This window comes from Thalassophryne amazonica, chromosome 15 (genome assembly GCF_902500255.1).
Source record: "Thalassophryne amazonica chromosome 15, fThaAma1.1, whole genome shotgun sequence".
Lineage (NCBI taxonomy): Eukaryota > Metazoa > Chordata > Actinopteri > Batrachoidiformes > Batrachoididae > Thalassophryne > Thalassophryne amazonica.
In genome coordinates this window covers 27,462,804-27,480,042 of record NC_047117.1, presented here as the reverse complement: position 1 = coordinate 27,480,042, position 17,239 = coordinate 27,462,804, and the positions used below count along the sequence as shown (strand labels likewise).

Here is a 17,239-nt window from a genome sequence, read left to right as displayed (position 1 = left end):
GGTCGAAGCATCGCGACGGAGCTCTTTTATCAGCTGGCCTTCATCAGCGTTGGCAGGCTAACTAGCTTGCTAACGCTTTCGTTTTTATTTTTGTTTTATTTTTTAGCACTGTTGTCGTGCTGCTCCACAGCTTGCCTAGTGGATTTTTATTTTATTTTAGCACTGTTGTCGTGTGTTACCTGTGCTGCTCCACAGCCTGTCCAGTGGATTTTTGTTTTGTTTTTTGGCACTGTTGTCGTGCGTTACCTGTGCTGCTCCACAGCCTGTTCAGTGGATTTTTGTTTTGTTTTTTGGCACTGTTGTCGTGCGTTACCTGTGCTGCTCCACAGCCTGTCCAGTGGATTTTTATTTTATTTTTTGGCACTGTTGTCGTGCGTTACCTGTGCTGCTCCACAGCCTGTCCAGTGGATTTTGATTTTTATTTTATTTTTTTTTAGCACTGTTGTCGTGTGTTACCTGTGCTGCTCCACAGCCTGTCTAGTGGATTTTTATTTTATTTTTTACCACTGTTGTCGTGTGTTACCTGTGCTGCTCCGCAGCCTGTCCAGTGGATTTTTATTTTATTATTATTTATTTATTTATTTATTTATTTATTTTTTATTTTTTTTAGCACTGTTGTCGTGCGTTACCTGTGCTGCTCCACAGCCTGTCCAGTGGATTTTTATTTTATTTTTTAGCACTGTTGTCGTGCGTTACCTGTGCTGCTCCACAGCCTGTCCAGTGGATTTTTATTTTATTTTTTACCACTGTTGTCGTGCGTTACCTGTGCTGCTCCACAGCCTGTCCAGTGGATTTTTATTTAGCGCTGTTGTCGTGCGTTACCTGTGCTGCTCCACAGCCTGTCTAGTGGATTTTTATTTTGTTTTAGCACTGTTGTCGTGCGTTGCCTGTGCTGCTCCACAGCCTGTCCAGTGGATTTTTATTTTTATTTTATTTTATTTTTTAGCACTGTTGTGCGTTACCTGTGCTGCTCCACAGCCTGTCTAGTGGATTTTTATTTTGTTTTAGCACTGTTGTCGTGCGTTACCTGTGCTGCTCCACAGCCTGTCCAGTGGATTTTGATTTAGCACTGTTGTCGTGCGTTACCTGTGCTGCTCCACAGCCTGTCCAGTGGATTTTTATTTTGTTTTAGCACTGTTGTCGTGCGTTGCCTGTGCTGCTCCACAGCCTGTCCAGTGGATTTTTATTTTTATTTTATTTTTTAGCACTGTTGTCGTGCGTTACCTGTGCTGCTCCACAGCCTGCCTAGTGGATTTTTATTTTGTTTTAGCACTGTTGTCATGCGTTGCCTGTGCTGCTCCACAGCCTGTCCTGTGGATTTTTATTTTTATTTATTTTATTTTTTAGCACTGTTGTTGTGCGTTACCTGTGCTGCTCCACAGCCTGTCTAGTGGATTTTATTTTATTTTAGCACTGTTGTCGTGCGTTACCTGTGCTGCTCCACAGCCTGTCTAGTGTCGGATTCCCTGTTTGGGAATCCGCTAGCTTAGCGTAGCTACTAGCTCTTAGCCGTTTTAGCATGGCGGCTTCTCCTGTCTCTCCCGTACTTTTCTGCTCTGGGTGTGAAATGTTTAGTTATTCCTCGGCCTCTTTTAGCAGTAACGGTACTTGTAATAAGTGCAGCTTATTCGTAGCTTTGGAGGCCAGGCTGGGCGAATTGGAGGCTCGGCTCCGCACCGTGGAAAATTCTACAGCTAGCCAGGCCCCTGTAGTCGGTGCGGACCAAGGTAGCTTAGCCGCCGTTAGTTCCCCCTGGCAGACCCCGTGCAGTCGGGAAGGCAGGCTGACTGGGTGACTGTGAGGAGGAAGCGTAGCCCTAAACAGAAGCCCCGTGTACACCGTCAACCCGTTCACATCTCTAACCGTTTTTCCCCACTCGACGATACACTCGCCGAGGATCAAACTCTGGTTATTGGCGACTCTGTTTTGAGAAATGTGAAGTTAGCGACACCAGCAACCATTGTCAATTGTCTTCCGGGGGCCAGAGCAGGCGACATCGAAGGACATTTGAAATTGCTGGCTAAGGCTAAGCGTAAATTTGGTAAGATTGTAATTCACGTCGGCAGTAATGACACTCGGTTACGCCAATCGGAGGTCACTAAAATTAACATTGAATCGGTGTGTAACTTTGCAAAAACAATGTCGGACTCTGTTGTTTTCTCTGGGCCCCTCCCCAATCAGACCGGGAGTGACATGTTTAGCCGCATGTTCTCCTTGAATTGCTGGCTGTCTGAGTGGTGTCCAAAAAATGAGGTGGGCTTCATTGATAATTGGCAAAGCTTCTGGGGAAAACCTGGTCTTGTTAGGAGAGACGGCATCCATCCCACTTTAGAGGGAGCAGCTCTCATTTCTAGAAATCTGGCCAATTTTTTGGGATCCTCCAAACTGTGACTGTCTAGCGTTGGGACCAGGAGGCAGAGCTGTGGTCTTATACACCTCTCTGCAGCTTCTCTCCCCCTGCCATCCCCCTATTACCCCATCCCCGTAGAGACGGTGCCTGCTCCCAGACCACCAATAACTAGCAAAAATCTATTTAAGCATAAAAATTCAAAAAGAAAAAATAATATAGCACCTTCAATTGCACCACAGACTAAAACAGTTAAATGTGGTCTATTAAACATTAGGTCTCTTTCTTCTAAGTCCCTGTTGGTAAATGATATAATAATTGATCAACGTATTGATTTATTCTGCCTAACAGAAACTTGGTTACAGCAGGATGAATATGTTAGTTTAAATGAGTCAACACCCCCGAGTCACACTAACTGTCAGAATGCTCGTAGCACGGGCCGGGGCGGAGGATTAGCAGCAATCTTCCATTCCAGCTTATTAATTAATCAAAAACCTAGACAGAGCTTTAATTCATTTGAAAGCTTGTCTCTTAGTCTTGTCCATCCAAATTGGAAGTCCCAAAAACCAGTTTTATTTGTTATTATCTATCGTCCACCTGGTCGTTACTGTGAGTTTCTCTGTGAATTTTCAGACCTTTTGTCTGACTTAGTGCTTAGCTCAGATAAGATAATTATAGTGGGCGATTTTAACATCCACACAGATGCTGAGAATGACAGCCTCAACACTGCATTTAATCTATTATTAGACTCTATCGGCTTTGCTCAAAAAGTAAATGAGTCCACCCACCACTTTAATCATATTTTAGATCTTGTTCTGACTTATGGTATGGAAATAGAAGACTTAACAGTATTCCCTGAAAACTCCCTTTTGTCTGATCATTTTTTAATAACATTTACATTTACCCTGATGGACTACCCTGCAGTGGGGAATAAGTTTCATTACACTAGAAGTCTTTCAGAAAGCGCTGTAACTAGGTTTAAGGATATGATTCCTTCTTTATGTTCTCTAATGTCATATACCAACACAGAGCAGAGTAGCTGCCTAGACTCTGTAAGGGAGTTAGAGTATCTTGTCAATAGTTTTACATCCTCATTGAAGACAACTTTGGATGCTGTAGCTCCTCTGAAAAAGAGAGCTTTAAATCAGAAGTGTCTGACTCCGTGGTATAACTCACAACTCGTAGCTTAAAGCTGATAACCCGTAAGTTGGAGAGGAAATGGCGTCTCACTAATTTAGAAGATCTTCACTTAGCCTGGAAAAAGAGTTTGTTGCTCTATAAGAAAGCCCTTCGTGAAGCTAGGACATCTTTCTACTCATCACTAATTGAAGAAAATAAGAACAACCCCAGGTTTCTTTTCAGCACTGTAGCCAGGCTGACAAAGAGTCAGAGCTCTATTGAGCTGAGTATTCCATTAACTTTAACTAGTAATGACTTCATGACTTTCTTTGCTAACAAAATTTTGACTATTAGAGAAAAAATTACTCATAACCATCCCAAAGATGTATCGTTATCTTTGGCTGCTTTCAGTGATGCCGGTATTTGGTTAGACTCTTTCTCTCCGATTGTTCTGTCTGAGTTATTTTCATTAGTTACTTCATCCAAACCATCAACATGCTTATTAGACCCCATTCCTGCCAGGCTGCTCAAGGAAGTCCTACCATTATTTAATGCTTCAATCTTAAATATGATCAATCTATCTTTGTTAGTTGGTTATGTACCACAGGCCTTTAAGGTGGCAGTAATTAAACCATTACTTAAAAAGCCATCACTTGACCCAGCTATCTTAGCTAATTATAGGCCAATCTCCAACCTTCCTTTTCTCTCAAAGATTCTTGAGAGGGTAGTTGTAAAACAGCTAACTGATCACCTGCAGAGGAATGGTCTATTTGAAGAGTTTCAGTCAGGTTTTAGAATTCATCATAGTACAGAAACAGCATTAGTGAAGGTTACAAATGATCTTCTTATGGCTTCGGACAGTGGACTTATCTCTGTGCTTGTTCTGTTGGACCTCAGTGCTGCTTTTGATACTGTTGACCATAAAATTTTATTACAGAGATTAGAGCATGTCATAGGTATTAAAGGCATTGCGCTGCGGTGGTTTGAATCATATTTGTCTAATAGATTACAGTTTGTTCATGTAAATGGGGAATCTTCTTCACAGACTAAAGTTAATTATGGAGTTCCACAAGGTTCTGTGCTAGGACCAATTTTATTCACTTTATACATGCTTCCCTTAGGCAGTATTATTTGACGGTATTGCTTAAATTTTCATTGTTACGCAGATGATACCCAGCTTTATCTATCCATGAAGCCAGAGGATACGCACCAATTAGCTAAACTGCAGGATTGTCTTACAGACATAAAGACATGGATGACCTCTAATTTCCTGCTTTTAAACTCAGATAAAACTGAAGTTATTGTACTTGGCCCCACAAATCTTAGAAGCATGGTGTCTAACCAGATCGTTACTCTGGATGGCATTTCCCTGATCTCTAGTAATACTGTGAGAAATCTTGGAGTTATTTTTGATCAGGATATGTCATTCAAGCGCATATTAAACAAATATGTAGGACTGCCTTTTTGCATTTACGCAATATCTCTAAAATCAGAAAGGTCTTGTCTCAGAGTGATGCTGAAAAACTAATTCATGCATTTATTTCCTCTAGGCTGGACTATTGTAATTCATTATTATCAGGTTGTCCTAAAAGTTCCCTAAAAAGCCTTCAGTTGGTTCAGAATGCTGCAGCTAGAGTACTGACGGGGACTAGCAGGAGAGAGCATATCTCACCCGTGTTGGCCTCCCTTCATTGGCTTCCTGTTAATGCTAGAATAGAATTTAAAATTCTTCTTCTTACTTATAAGGTTTTGAATAATCAGGTCCCATCTTATCTTAGGGACCTCGTAGTACCATATTACCCCATTAGAGCGCTTCGCTCTCAGACTGCGGGCTTACTTGTAGTTCCTAGGGTTTGTAAGAGTAGAATGGGAGGCAGAGCCTTCAGCTTTCAGGCTCCTCTCCTGTGGAACCAGCTCCCAATTCAGATCAGGGAGACAGATACCCTCTCTACTTTTAAGATTAGGCTTAAAACTTTCCTTTTCGCTAAGGGCTTATAGTTAGGGCTGGATCGGGTGACCCTGGACCATCCCTTGGTTATGTTGCTTTAGACGTAGACTGTGTTTCATAATTATTGTATGGCCTTGCCTTGCAATGTGGAGCGCCTTGGGGCAACTGTTTGTTGTGATTTGGCGCTATACAAGAAAAAAGTTGATTGATTGATTGATTTATGTGGATTGTTGATTTTGGTGCTAGCAATGGGTATACCAATGTTTTTGTCTCACAAAGGTACTGTAGTATGTGAGGGAAACTGTATATCAATGTAAATAAATGAAAAATAAAATCACATCATTTCCAGGAAGGAAATGATGTGATTTGATCCAAATGATCCAAAAATTAACACTGGGGTACCACCCAACACTAGATGATTTAAGAGATCCAGCAGTACCTGTGGATGACGTCCCAAAGCTTGAGCCCATCATCTCTGTAGTAGAAGTTTGGTACAGACTCCAGCCCACGCTCAGCAATGTTGTCTGGTATGCAGAGCGAGGTGTAGGTCAGAGAAGACTGCGATCTCTTCAGGAGGGTGAACATACCCTCTCCACCACATGCTGAAAACTAGGAAGTAGACAAACATTAAGCAAATATTTTTAAAAACATAAAGAAATACTTTGTGCAGCTTCTTGTGACAATGCTGGTCATGTGATATCTTTGTCAAAGCACCTTTCTTTGATATGAGATCCCGATGGGCTAGAACATTGATCTGCAGGTTGTAGCGAGTGTGAGCAATGAGGAGCTGAAGAAATGAAGTGAGAAATCATAAACAGTCACATACAGTGAGGCAAATAAGTATTTGATCCGCTGTTAATTTTGCAGGTTTTCCCACCTACAAAGAATGGAGAGGTCTGTAATTTTTATCATAGGTACACTTCAACTGTGAGAGACAGAATCTAAAAACAAAAAAATTCAGAAAGTCACATTGTGTGATTTTTAAATAATTAATTAACATTTTATTGCATGAAAAAAGTATTTGTTACAATAGAAAAACAGACTATTTGGTACAGAAACCTTTGTTTGCAATTACAGAGGTCATTTCCAGTAGTTTTTGATCAGGTTTTCACACACTGCAGCATGGATTTTGGTCCACTCCTTCATACAGATCTTCTGGAGATCTTTCAGGTTTTGAGTTTCAGCTCAGATTTTCTATTGAATTCAGGTCTGGAAACTGGCTAGACCATTCCAGGACCTTGAAATGCTTCTTACGGAGCCCCTCCTTAGTTGCCCTGGCTGTGTGTTTGGGGTCATTGTCATGCTGGAAGACCCAGCCATGACCCATCTCCAATGCTCTTACTGAAGGAAGGAGGCTGTTTGCCAAAATCTCACGGTATATTACTCCATCCATCCTCCTTCAATACAGTGCAGTCGTCCTATCCCCTTTGCATAAAAGCACCCCCAAAAATGATGTGTCCACCCCCATGCTTCACGGTTGGAACGGTTTTCTTGGGTTATTCTCATTCTCCAAACACGGTGAAAGGAGCTGATACCAAAAAGCTCTATTTTGATCTCATCTGACCACACGACCTTCTCCCATGCCTCCTCTGGATCATCCAGATGGTCAGTGGTGAACTTCAAAAGGGCCTGGACATGTGCTGGCTTGAGCAGGGGAACCTTGCTGCCCTGCAGGATTCTAAACCATGACAGCATCATGTGTTACTAATGTAATCTTTGTGACTGTGGTCCCAGCTGTCTTCAGGTCATTGACCAGGTCCTCCTGTGTTGTTCTGGGCTTTCTCAGAATCATCTTTACCTCACGACTGAGGAAGATTGACAGCTGTTGCCTTCTCACTAAGCTGCTTGTCTATTGTCCTGTAGTCCATCCCAGCCTTGTGCAGGTCTACAGTTTTGTCACTGGTGTCCTTAGACAGCTCTTTGGTCTTGGCCATGGTGGACAGGTTGGGGTGTGATTGATTGAGTGCGTGGACAGGTGTCTTTTATACAGGCAACAAATTCAAACGAGCACAATTAATACAGGTAAAGAGTGCAGAATAGGAGGACTTCTTAAAGAAAAATTAACAGGTGTGTGAGAGCCAGAATTCTTTCTGGTTGGTAGGTGATCAAATACTTATTTCATGGAATAAAATGCTAATTAATTATTTAAAATCATACAATGTGATTTTCTGAATTCTTTCTTAGATTCTGTCTCTCACAGTTGAAATGTACCTACAATAAAAATGACAGACCTCTCCATTCTTTGTAGGTGGGAAAACCTACAAAATCGACACTGGATCAAATACTTATTTACTTCACTATAATTGCCATATATACAATGAAGAGTACAAGGTAAAAGGAGAGTTTTAAAAACCTACAGTATATGAAAGAAAGTGGTTAACATTGTCTAATCACAGTATGTTCAATATCTTCTATTCCTTACCTTGTAGAGAGGATGCACCATGGGTAGGTTGCGAAGCAGTGACACTGCAAAAACTTCAGCCAGCAGGTGAGTGCGCAGCAGGTGAACATTGAGCTGATGTTCACTGAACTCTGCACCTCTGACAAAAAGCTTTGCTGTCAACCAGTCGTATTCAGAGTCAGTGGGGAGAAAGATTGTATTGTCTTCTGCTGGTTTCTGCTTCAGCTGCAGGACAAGAAAAAAAATCACTGGAAATGACTCATTATATATTCTTTCTTTCTTTATTGTTTATTTGATGAGGACAATGCTTATTAATGAACACTTTGTACATTTTCATGCCATAGTGTAAATATGCCAGATTTAGCTAAAAGCTACTTTCCATCTGTAGTCCTCAATATATTCCATTTATTACCTCATCAAATGTACCTCTAATTGTTTTACATTCTTGTTTTCAACTCCTGTCCAAGCTGGTAGATGCAGAGATGACTGAACAGGTAGGTTTTGACAGAGGTGGGACGAAGTCACCTGAACGTCACTCTCAAGTCATGAATAGGCAAGTCACAAATCTCAATTCAAGTCCCAAGTCAAGTCTCAAGTCATAATGACCACCAATTGTTTGCAAGCTGACTTGAGACTTGCCGATTCATGACTTGAGAATGACTTGACAATGACTTTGTCCCACGTCTGGGTTTTGAAGCGTACTGTTTCTGACAGATGCTGCACATGGTTGTTATGAGAAGCTTCTGTCAGTCAAGATCTTGCTCTCTCTCCTTCTTCTTTCACATATTCTCCTCTGTGTTGTTCATCTGCACTTTTTCAAAGACTTCCACTCCCGTGTGGATCATTGCTCGTCATCTGGCTCAGTTTCTTGCTTGTTCTTCCCAGGTCTTCTCGTTAATGGGGCAGTTATTGAGGTTGTGTTTCAGAAGGTCCTTAACACATTTCTTCTGCCCTCCTCTGGACTGTTGTCTTTCACTCAGTTGGGAGTAGAAGATTTGCTTGGGACGTTGGCTGTCAGCCAGCCTCACCCAGAGAAACTGGTTTTTGATGACAACCTCGATGCTCTAGAGCTTGGCTTCTGCCATGATGCTGATGTTGGTATGGTAGTCTTCCCACGTGATGCACAGGATGCTCTTCAGCTACCATTGGTGGAATCACTCAAGGGTTTTCAGGTGGAGGTAGTAGGTGATCCATATCTCAGATCTGTACGGGAGGGTTGGCACAACAATAGCTTTACAGATGAGGATTTTCATCTCTTGTCAAAAGTCTTGGTTGTTGAAAACATGGGTGCGAAGCTGGCCAACGGCAGTTCCTGCACACTTGAGGCAGTGTTGGATCTTGTCATCTATATCACCATTGATGGCACATGGCTCCCCAGATATGGAAAGTGGGTCACATTCTCCAGGACCTGTCTATATAATTTCACAGCAGGAAGCTTTGGATTGACCATGTTGGGTGGAGGCCGATACAGGACCTGTGTCTTCTTCAGGTTGATGTGAAGACCAAGCTTGGTGTAAACTTTATCGAAGGTTTCAAGGATTTTCTGAAGACCTTCTTCTGTAAAGGATGACATGCTGCTGTTGTAAATTTTTATTAGGTGGAGGACTATTGCCATAAAGATGGTGAAAAGCGTAAGGGCAATGACACAGCCCTGCTTTACTCCTGACTGAACATAGTCAGGAGTTTCTGTGACATTTGCTTTTTTTTTTAAGTTTTTAAATGGATTAGCTCTGGGGAACACAGAGTAGAAGGTCAGCTACTGAACAGCCACCCTCATCTACACCATTTTGTTCTACACAAGGTTTACAGTAATCAGACATGTCTGAAGTTTCCATCACTGAAACTAAGATATTGTCAGGATGGGTGGCGGCCCGGCACCAGGAGCGTCTGAACCCGTAATACAGACTCCCAGACTAGGCTTAGGTGTGGATGAAATCATGGTCTTTATTCCAGGCTCTGGTTCGGTGCACATGTGATCAGTCAGCGAGGCAGAGGTACAAGCAGGGTTAGGGTGAGTTGCAGTCATGGACAAGCAGGGCTCTGTGGCACGAGCAAACAAGGACATCCGGGGAGAGCTAAGAGGCATAGTCAAGGAGAACAGAGCAGAAATCGTAACATGGCTTGGCAAACTCATGACTGAAAAACAGGCACTGGAAAGTGTACAGAGACAACAATCTGGCAGGGAAGTGAAGGACTGTGGTGTTTAAATGCAGGTGGACTAATTTGGATGTGAGATGAGGAACAGGTGGCGTTAATGAGGTACATGTGAGGAAAGATCTAGAAAAGGGGCGTGGCTAGTGAACAAAGATAATGTATGGTGCAAGAAGGTGAGGAGGGACAACACAAGGTGGAGTGAGGTAAGATACAAAGAGGCGTGAACAGATGCCAAGAGTGTGAATGGATGGAAATACTAAACAGACAGAATAAAAGTGAGGGACAAAGACATAATGGCAGGTGCAGTGGAGTGAGTACATAATCAGGGGGCGTGAGGGAAACAGGAAACTAGGAGCAAACAGAAACCGAGGGCAGGATATAATATTACTATGAACTACAACCAGACATGAGCAAAAGGATTAGAATAACCTACATGCAAACTGATTTGAAAATAATAAGTAAATAAACACTAATATGAACTGAACAAGATCTAACAAAGAAAACAAAAGTGACAAAGCAGACCAGAAAAATAAGACAGAGACTAAGTGATAAACAAAACCCGATATTAAAGCACAACAGATAATATAACAAATGAGAACAAAATGAACAAATGATAAACAATGAAAACACAAACTGGCTGAACAACACATGAACAGAACTGGACAATGGATAAAGTAGAAAAGAAAAGAAACAAAGAGACAAAGCAAAATAAAAGAGAATAAACATATGGTAAATAACCAATAAAACAGAGCTGGGGCCAATAGCGGTGAACTAAATAAAGAGGCAAAATAAGGATTAAAGCCTGGATCAGGGCTGGGCATGACAGATATCTCCTTAGCTGAGTCAAAGCAACTGGCAACCGTCCATCTTTTTCTGTGTTAAAGCAGATTTTTCAGCCCAAAGTAAAATTGTGGGGAATCTCAGTTAAAACCCTGCGGAATGTTTCCACTCTGCTTTGACAAAGATGTTTAATTTGAGTAAAAATCAGTCATGTACTTGTATCTGAAACTGGAAATGCCTTCCCTCAACGGAGAGTATAGGGGTGGCATAGGCGATGGGTTACTGACCTTGGCTGGGGGTTGTAGTAGAGTGACCTCCTGACTCAACAAGCTTTTCACAAGCATATATTGATCCTTCAGAGTTGTCTGGGTGTCTTGGGGGCTTCTTTGATTAGCCTCCTTCTTGGACAGTCACTATATTTTTGAAAACAACCTACTCCAGAAAGACTAACACATACAGTATATATTCTGTATACTGTTTACATTTTTTAATGATTGATGCAAATAAAGTCCAAGACATATTCAGTAACTTGGAAATGTTCATGTAGCCATCCCCTGCCTTGTCTAAAAATAAATATATAAAACTGGCTGAAAAAGTGATAATTTGTATTATTGTCCTTATATTTCTATTACAAAATTACTCATGGGCTGTGGAGATGGAGGTACTGTGTACATAAATGGTCAGAATTCCTAAACAGTTAATGAAATATAATTAATAGAGCTCTTGAATTAAAGCTAAGGGCCCCTTCACACATAACACAAAGTTGGGCAAAAGAAGTAGAAAGCGGCCAAAAAAGGGTGAAAAAAATGAACTGGGAAACCACAAAAAATTCCACCTGCTGTCGGGAGGGACACACGGTCAGACAGGTGTGAATGATCCTGTGGTGACGGTTTTGTGAACGTTCTTGCACGTGCACACAAACACAGTGCAAGCACGTGGGAGGTGTGACACGACATCGCGCTCACACAGCAGCAGAGCAATTAGATGCTGGACATATGTTGTACAATTGGGAAGTATTCAGGTGTGGTCTGAAGATGTACAGATGGCAGTCTCTGGGAAGTCTACATAGTTGGTCCCATTCGCTTGTTTTGAGTGCGTTGCACATGTTCTAAACACTCTTGATGCTGTCGAGATGGAACACAGATCTTATGGCAGTCTATGTGCAGTTTTCCGCCATCTGATCACAATCTACATATTCTTATGGAATCATAAACAGCATTTGAAATGATATGATCACAGTTGATTGAGCTCTGAGATGGATCGGTCATGGCAAAGCCTGCCAGCATGTCCTGCTTGTGCCACGTATGTCCACCTCCACTGGACCCCGGCCAGGGAGAACAAAGGAAATGTTGATATGCAAAAACACATATGTGGCACCCATTCATCATGTGCAGTGGATTACACAATCAAACTGAAAGCACTGTGTGCCACTCCAGTTCATTGCGTCACACAGCACATGCTGCCACAGATCTGAACAGGCTGTTATATCCATAGAAGACCTTACAGTACACATTTTCATTCGTCCCCATAGGCGACACAAATAATGTGAAATATTGTGCCCATCATATCTGTGACACCGCGGTGGCCGGCGGGCAGGTGCGCCCCACCGCTTTCACACATCGTGCCTGAGGCTGGAGCTGAATGGATTTCACCACTGTAATTTGCATATTATTACTTGATCACCATTTAATTCTGTCAGATGTATGATGTAGAGCTGTTTTACCATGACAACATATTAAACGTGAATCACATCTCCAGGAACATTTTCCAGCACAGGGCGGCAGCAGCCCGGACCACAGCGTGTGGTGAAAAGCCTCTCTGCTGCTGTGTACTGCTAACAACCACAGCATAAATAAATCCCATGTGACATGCCACCGATAATCCAACCGGACCTTGTGTACAGCTTTGCATTGTGCTGGTCATGGTGAAGTGAGCATTAAAAAAGAAACTGACGTTCACTGGAAAGGCTGTGTCTGATGGATGGTGCACACATGGGAAGGCTTGGTGCACTGCCAACAAAGTTTAAAAGGTGGCAGGCAGCGGAACACACACACGCACACGCACACACACGTAGTGGCTCATTCAACCGTTCTCATTCAAATGTTGGTTCCGGCAGGGACTGTGCAAAGGGAGAACAGAGTGCTGCCTCCCACTCCGGTCCTGTGTTTGCCATCCAGTCATGTGGACAACAGGCATGTATTCAGTGCCTTTTATGGCCATCTGACAGCAGTCTGTGTCATCACATATGCTTTGGATGCGATCTGACAGGTGTGGACGAGGCAGTCTGGCTGCATTCTGACACAGCTGACCATGTCACTTTTCCTCATGACTGCATCTGGATTATGGCCATTTTTGCCGTTTCGGCCTAATTCCTGCACATTCTGGTTATGTGTGACGGGGCATTACTGTTATTCATCCATCCTGGACTCCCCGGAGGAGGGAAGGGGAAGAGATCAAACAAAAAGGAGAAAAATGATTTGAAAAGAAGTGCCATAATTCAAAACCCATTTGAATAACCAACAAAAAATAAGATCTCTCTGTAGCCCTTGCACTGGCTGGCAATGCCATCTGGGTAACATGATGGGTATTTAAACGTCACAAATACAGAATTTTATTTCTCTATCATAACTCACTGTTACAGATGGCAGACTGACCCACACCCAATCCAATGTCACGCCATTTCATGATGACATCATGAAAAGTAAATTAATTTATTAGGTCATGATACGGTCACAAAAACTAACACATTTTCATGCTCTTATTTGGAATAAAAGTATCACTATTTTTTAGAGGTATTGCCAATACTTGTGCAGGTCAATGTTACCTGAATAGCAATTGGCATCATCTTATCACTGGGAGTTTTGTGTAGCAGGACAAGAGGAGCTGCCAAGTATTGCTTCTTCTTATTGATGGTGTTTGTTTTCAGGCCATCCAGATGACTGTAGTCACACAGGAATATGTTGCCATTCTGTTTGAAATATTGGAAGAACACTGATAATGCATAATATTGACTAGACCAGAAACAACATCAAGCACAGTGAATACAGCATTAATATTACATTGCAATTACAAAGCATTTAAATGGAAATGAAAGTTTTGTCTAAATTTAACATATCCAGTGAGGAATAATGGGTAATCTGTTTTAAAACAACATTAGCTAAGCTTTCCCCACCATTGAGAGACACCATGTCATCAGTTACAGGAAAATTCTTTGGCAGGACTTTGCAGCGTCGGATCAACATGGGGTTGGCACCATTTAGATATTGGTAGCCAAAAAAAGCATCTTCCTTCCAGTGTTCTTGGACGTAATCTGTAAAATAAACAAAATTTAAGGATAGCGCTTGTGAAATCTTGCTTTGCCAAAGTTAATAGTAATCTGTGGTGCCTGTATAAAAGGAAACCCATAAATGTCATGTATTTAAATAATATGCACGGGCTGGATTCAGAGTACGCTGTTAGATTGACTAGAAAATCATTTGCACCCGTTTTTGTATCATCTTACACCAAATAAAATAAAACTCTCAATTTCTATAAATGCTACATTTTTATTCTTTGACATTATGTCTTAAAAATGTCAATCAGTTGCTGTAAATTAAAGTTACAAACTCAGCAGACTCGACTACTAGGGGGTGTACAAACTAGTGCATTCTGAGTCTCAGTCCCAAGCCCAGAGACGTAAGGAGAGTTTCCAGAAGAGACTGGTCAAGGCCTTGGTTGACCACCACAATATGGCTATCCAGCAAGGTCAAACTGGCAAAAACTATATTACTATTGGAATAAGGAAGAGAATGAGAAGGTGAACATCTTCCTACAGGCAGCAGGAGATGAGGAAGAGTAGAAGAGTAGATAAGGCTTGAAACACATAGCAAACATCATGCTCATGTCACAGATGGATTGTATGTTGATTTTCTTGTAACGTTCATCCATGCTGACAGATAAAACTTGACCACCAGTATTGGGGACATATCCCAGAAATGTCTACACACATGTTTTGGATTTCGTGTACTGCATACCTCCAGGGAATCGACCTGGCACACAGCTAAAAGAGACAGAAAAATTATATGTAGACTTTATTTATTTATTTGTCATTTTGACATCATACTGGAGACATTAAATAATTAACACCTTTTTCTATTCGAGCAATGTGACACAATGTGACATACACGATATTATACACGATTTGTACTGTTTGAAAATGAACCAAGTCTGTGAATTTTAAGAATTCGGATTGTAAAAATAGTGGATTTGTATGATCCCTATAGCCAGTATTATGAATAATTCTTATAGCTCTTTTCTGCATTACTGATAGTGGTTGTGTTGTACCTTTATAAGTATTACCCCATACCTCTGCACAGTACTGTAAATATGGTAAAACCAGTGAGCAGTAAAGAATGCGGAGTGAGTTGTGGTCCAGAATATGTTTCACTTTGTTTAGAACTGAAATGCTTCTTGACAGTTTACTTTGTATATGTTTTATATGAGTCTTCCAGTTTATCTTATCATCTGTTATCACCCCCAGAAACTTATTTTCATGTACCCTTTCAATATCTACCCCCTCGACTTGTAACTGAACCTGTATGTCTGTATTACAATAGCCAAATAACATGTATTTTGTTTTACTTAAGTTTAATGATAATTTGTCTCTGTCAAACCATATTTTCAATTTTCCCATTTCTATACTGATCCTCCTCAGTAACTCCTGCAAATCCCCCCCTGAACAAAAAATGCTTGTGTCATCTGCAAATAATACTAATTTTAATATTTTGGAAACATTGACAATATCATTTATATAAATTAGAAACAGTTTGTGGGACGCCACAAGCATTGTCCAAGCATGATGATGTATATTCCCCCAACTTCACAAACTGTTTTCTGTTATTTAAGTAGCTTCTCACCCAGTGCAACACCAACCCCCTAATCCCATACTGTTCAAGTTTATTGATTAATATGTCATGATTAATTGTATCAAAAGCCTTTTTAAGGTCTATAAATATTCCAACTGAATGTAATTTGTGGTCTATGGCGTTTGTAATCTCCTCAACTGATTCTATTAATGCAAGTGATGTTGAACTATGTGCTCTGAATCCATATTGACTATCAGTAAGTAATTTATGTTTATTTATGAATTTGTCTAATCTATTATTGAATAACTTTTCTAATAATTTGGAAAATTGTGGAAGCAAAGAAACAGGTCTATAATTTGTGAAGTGGTGTCTATCACCAGTCTTATACAGCGACACAACCTTAGCTATTTTCATTTGATTGGGAAATTTACAGGTTTGAAATGATAAGTTACAGATGTATGTTAATGGTTCTACAATCCATTCAATGACCTGTTTTACCACTACCATATCAATTTCATTTAAATCGGTAGATGTTTTATATTTACAATTATTCACAATGTCTATAATTTCTTTTCCATCCACTGCTGTGAGGAAAGGCAAAAACACACACAAAACATTTTTTATATACAGCTATATAAATTCAGGCGTTAAGGGGTTAATTTCCTGCACTTTCAGCGAAAATCATTACAGAAACTTTGCATAATTTATTACCACCCTCGAAAAATGTTGTGTACCTATTTTATAAACACTACCCAATCTAGAACCTGTGGATCCCCATGGGCAATGCACTAGTGTAGGGTATATCAGGAGAAGGATGCTGAGGATGGAGGTGCCAGGCAGAAGTTGAAGAGGGAGATTTATGGATCTAATGAGGGAGGGCATGCATATGGCTGGTATGACAGAATGAGATCCAGAGGACAGTGTGAGATGGAAACAGATGATCTGCTGTGGTGACCCACAACAGGAACAACCAAAAGAAAAACAAAATAACAAGAAGAAGAAAGAAGCCAGCAAACAATGCAGATTTTCAACGGAATTTTTTGAATGCCATGCCTGCAGCCAGGCTTCTTGGTGTACACCTAATTATGTGTCAGAAGTGAGGATGAGAAGGTCCTGATTAGTACTCTGCTGGAGAACCATTTGGGAATGCCAAGAGCTGTGCATGTTTATCCATGTAGAAATAGAGTTGCTTCAGGAAGGGGGTCCAATACGGATATGTAATATGTCCACTGTGGTGGCACCAAACAGTCAGGGGTAGCCAAAAGATAAATAACTATCTTTGAACATCATATATGGATGTAGCTTTATTTTTAGAATGTAAAAATAGCTTTAGAAACATAAATGACCAAATTTGAAGAATAAATAAATATTGATGGAAGCAAAGTATATTTACAGAGCTTATACAACCTGATATGGCGGTCCGGTGACAGAAGCATGCACGGCGAATATCATCAATACTGTGCCAAGACTTCTTGCAGTAAGCCAGTTCCTCAAGACTGAGCTCAATCAGCCTGCATAGAAAAATAAACTACAGATTGGTGGAAGCAAATCTTTTGTGATGAAACTGTTATGTGTCAACGCGGGTTGAGGAGCGGACCTGCGTCCGACGGAACCCAGCGCCAAAACAACCAGAAAGCGGTTCCAAT

At 41.1% G+C, this 17,239-nt stretch overlaps 1 protein-coding gene across 1 annotated transcript in view; it reads right to left on the bottom strand.

Moving 5' to 3' along the window:
* LOC117526568 (hydroperoxide isomerase ALOXE3-like) overlaps positions 1-17,239 on the bottom strand; it is a 36,476-nt gene that overhangs the window by 16,005 nt on the left and 3,232 nt on the right. The window contains 6 exon segments of the mRNA XM_034188631.1: positions 5,854-6,023; positions 6,115-6,201; positions 7,837-8,040; positions 13,574-13,717; positions 13,902-14,059; positions 17,001-17,104. Coding sequence (XP_034044522.1) covers positions 5,854-6,023; positions 6,115-6,201; positions 7,837-8,040; positions 13,574-13,717; positions 13,902-14,059; positions 17,001-17,104 — 867 coding nt within the window.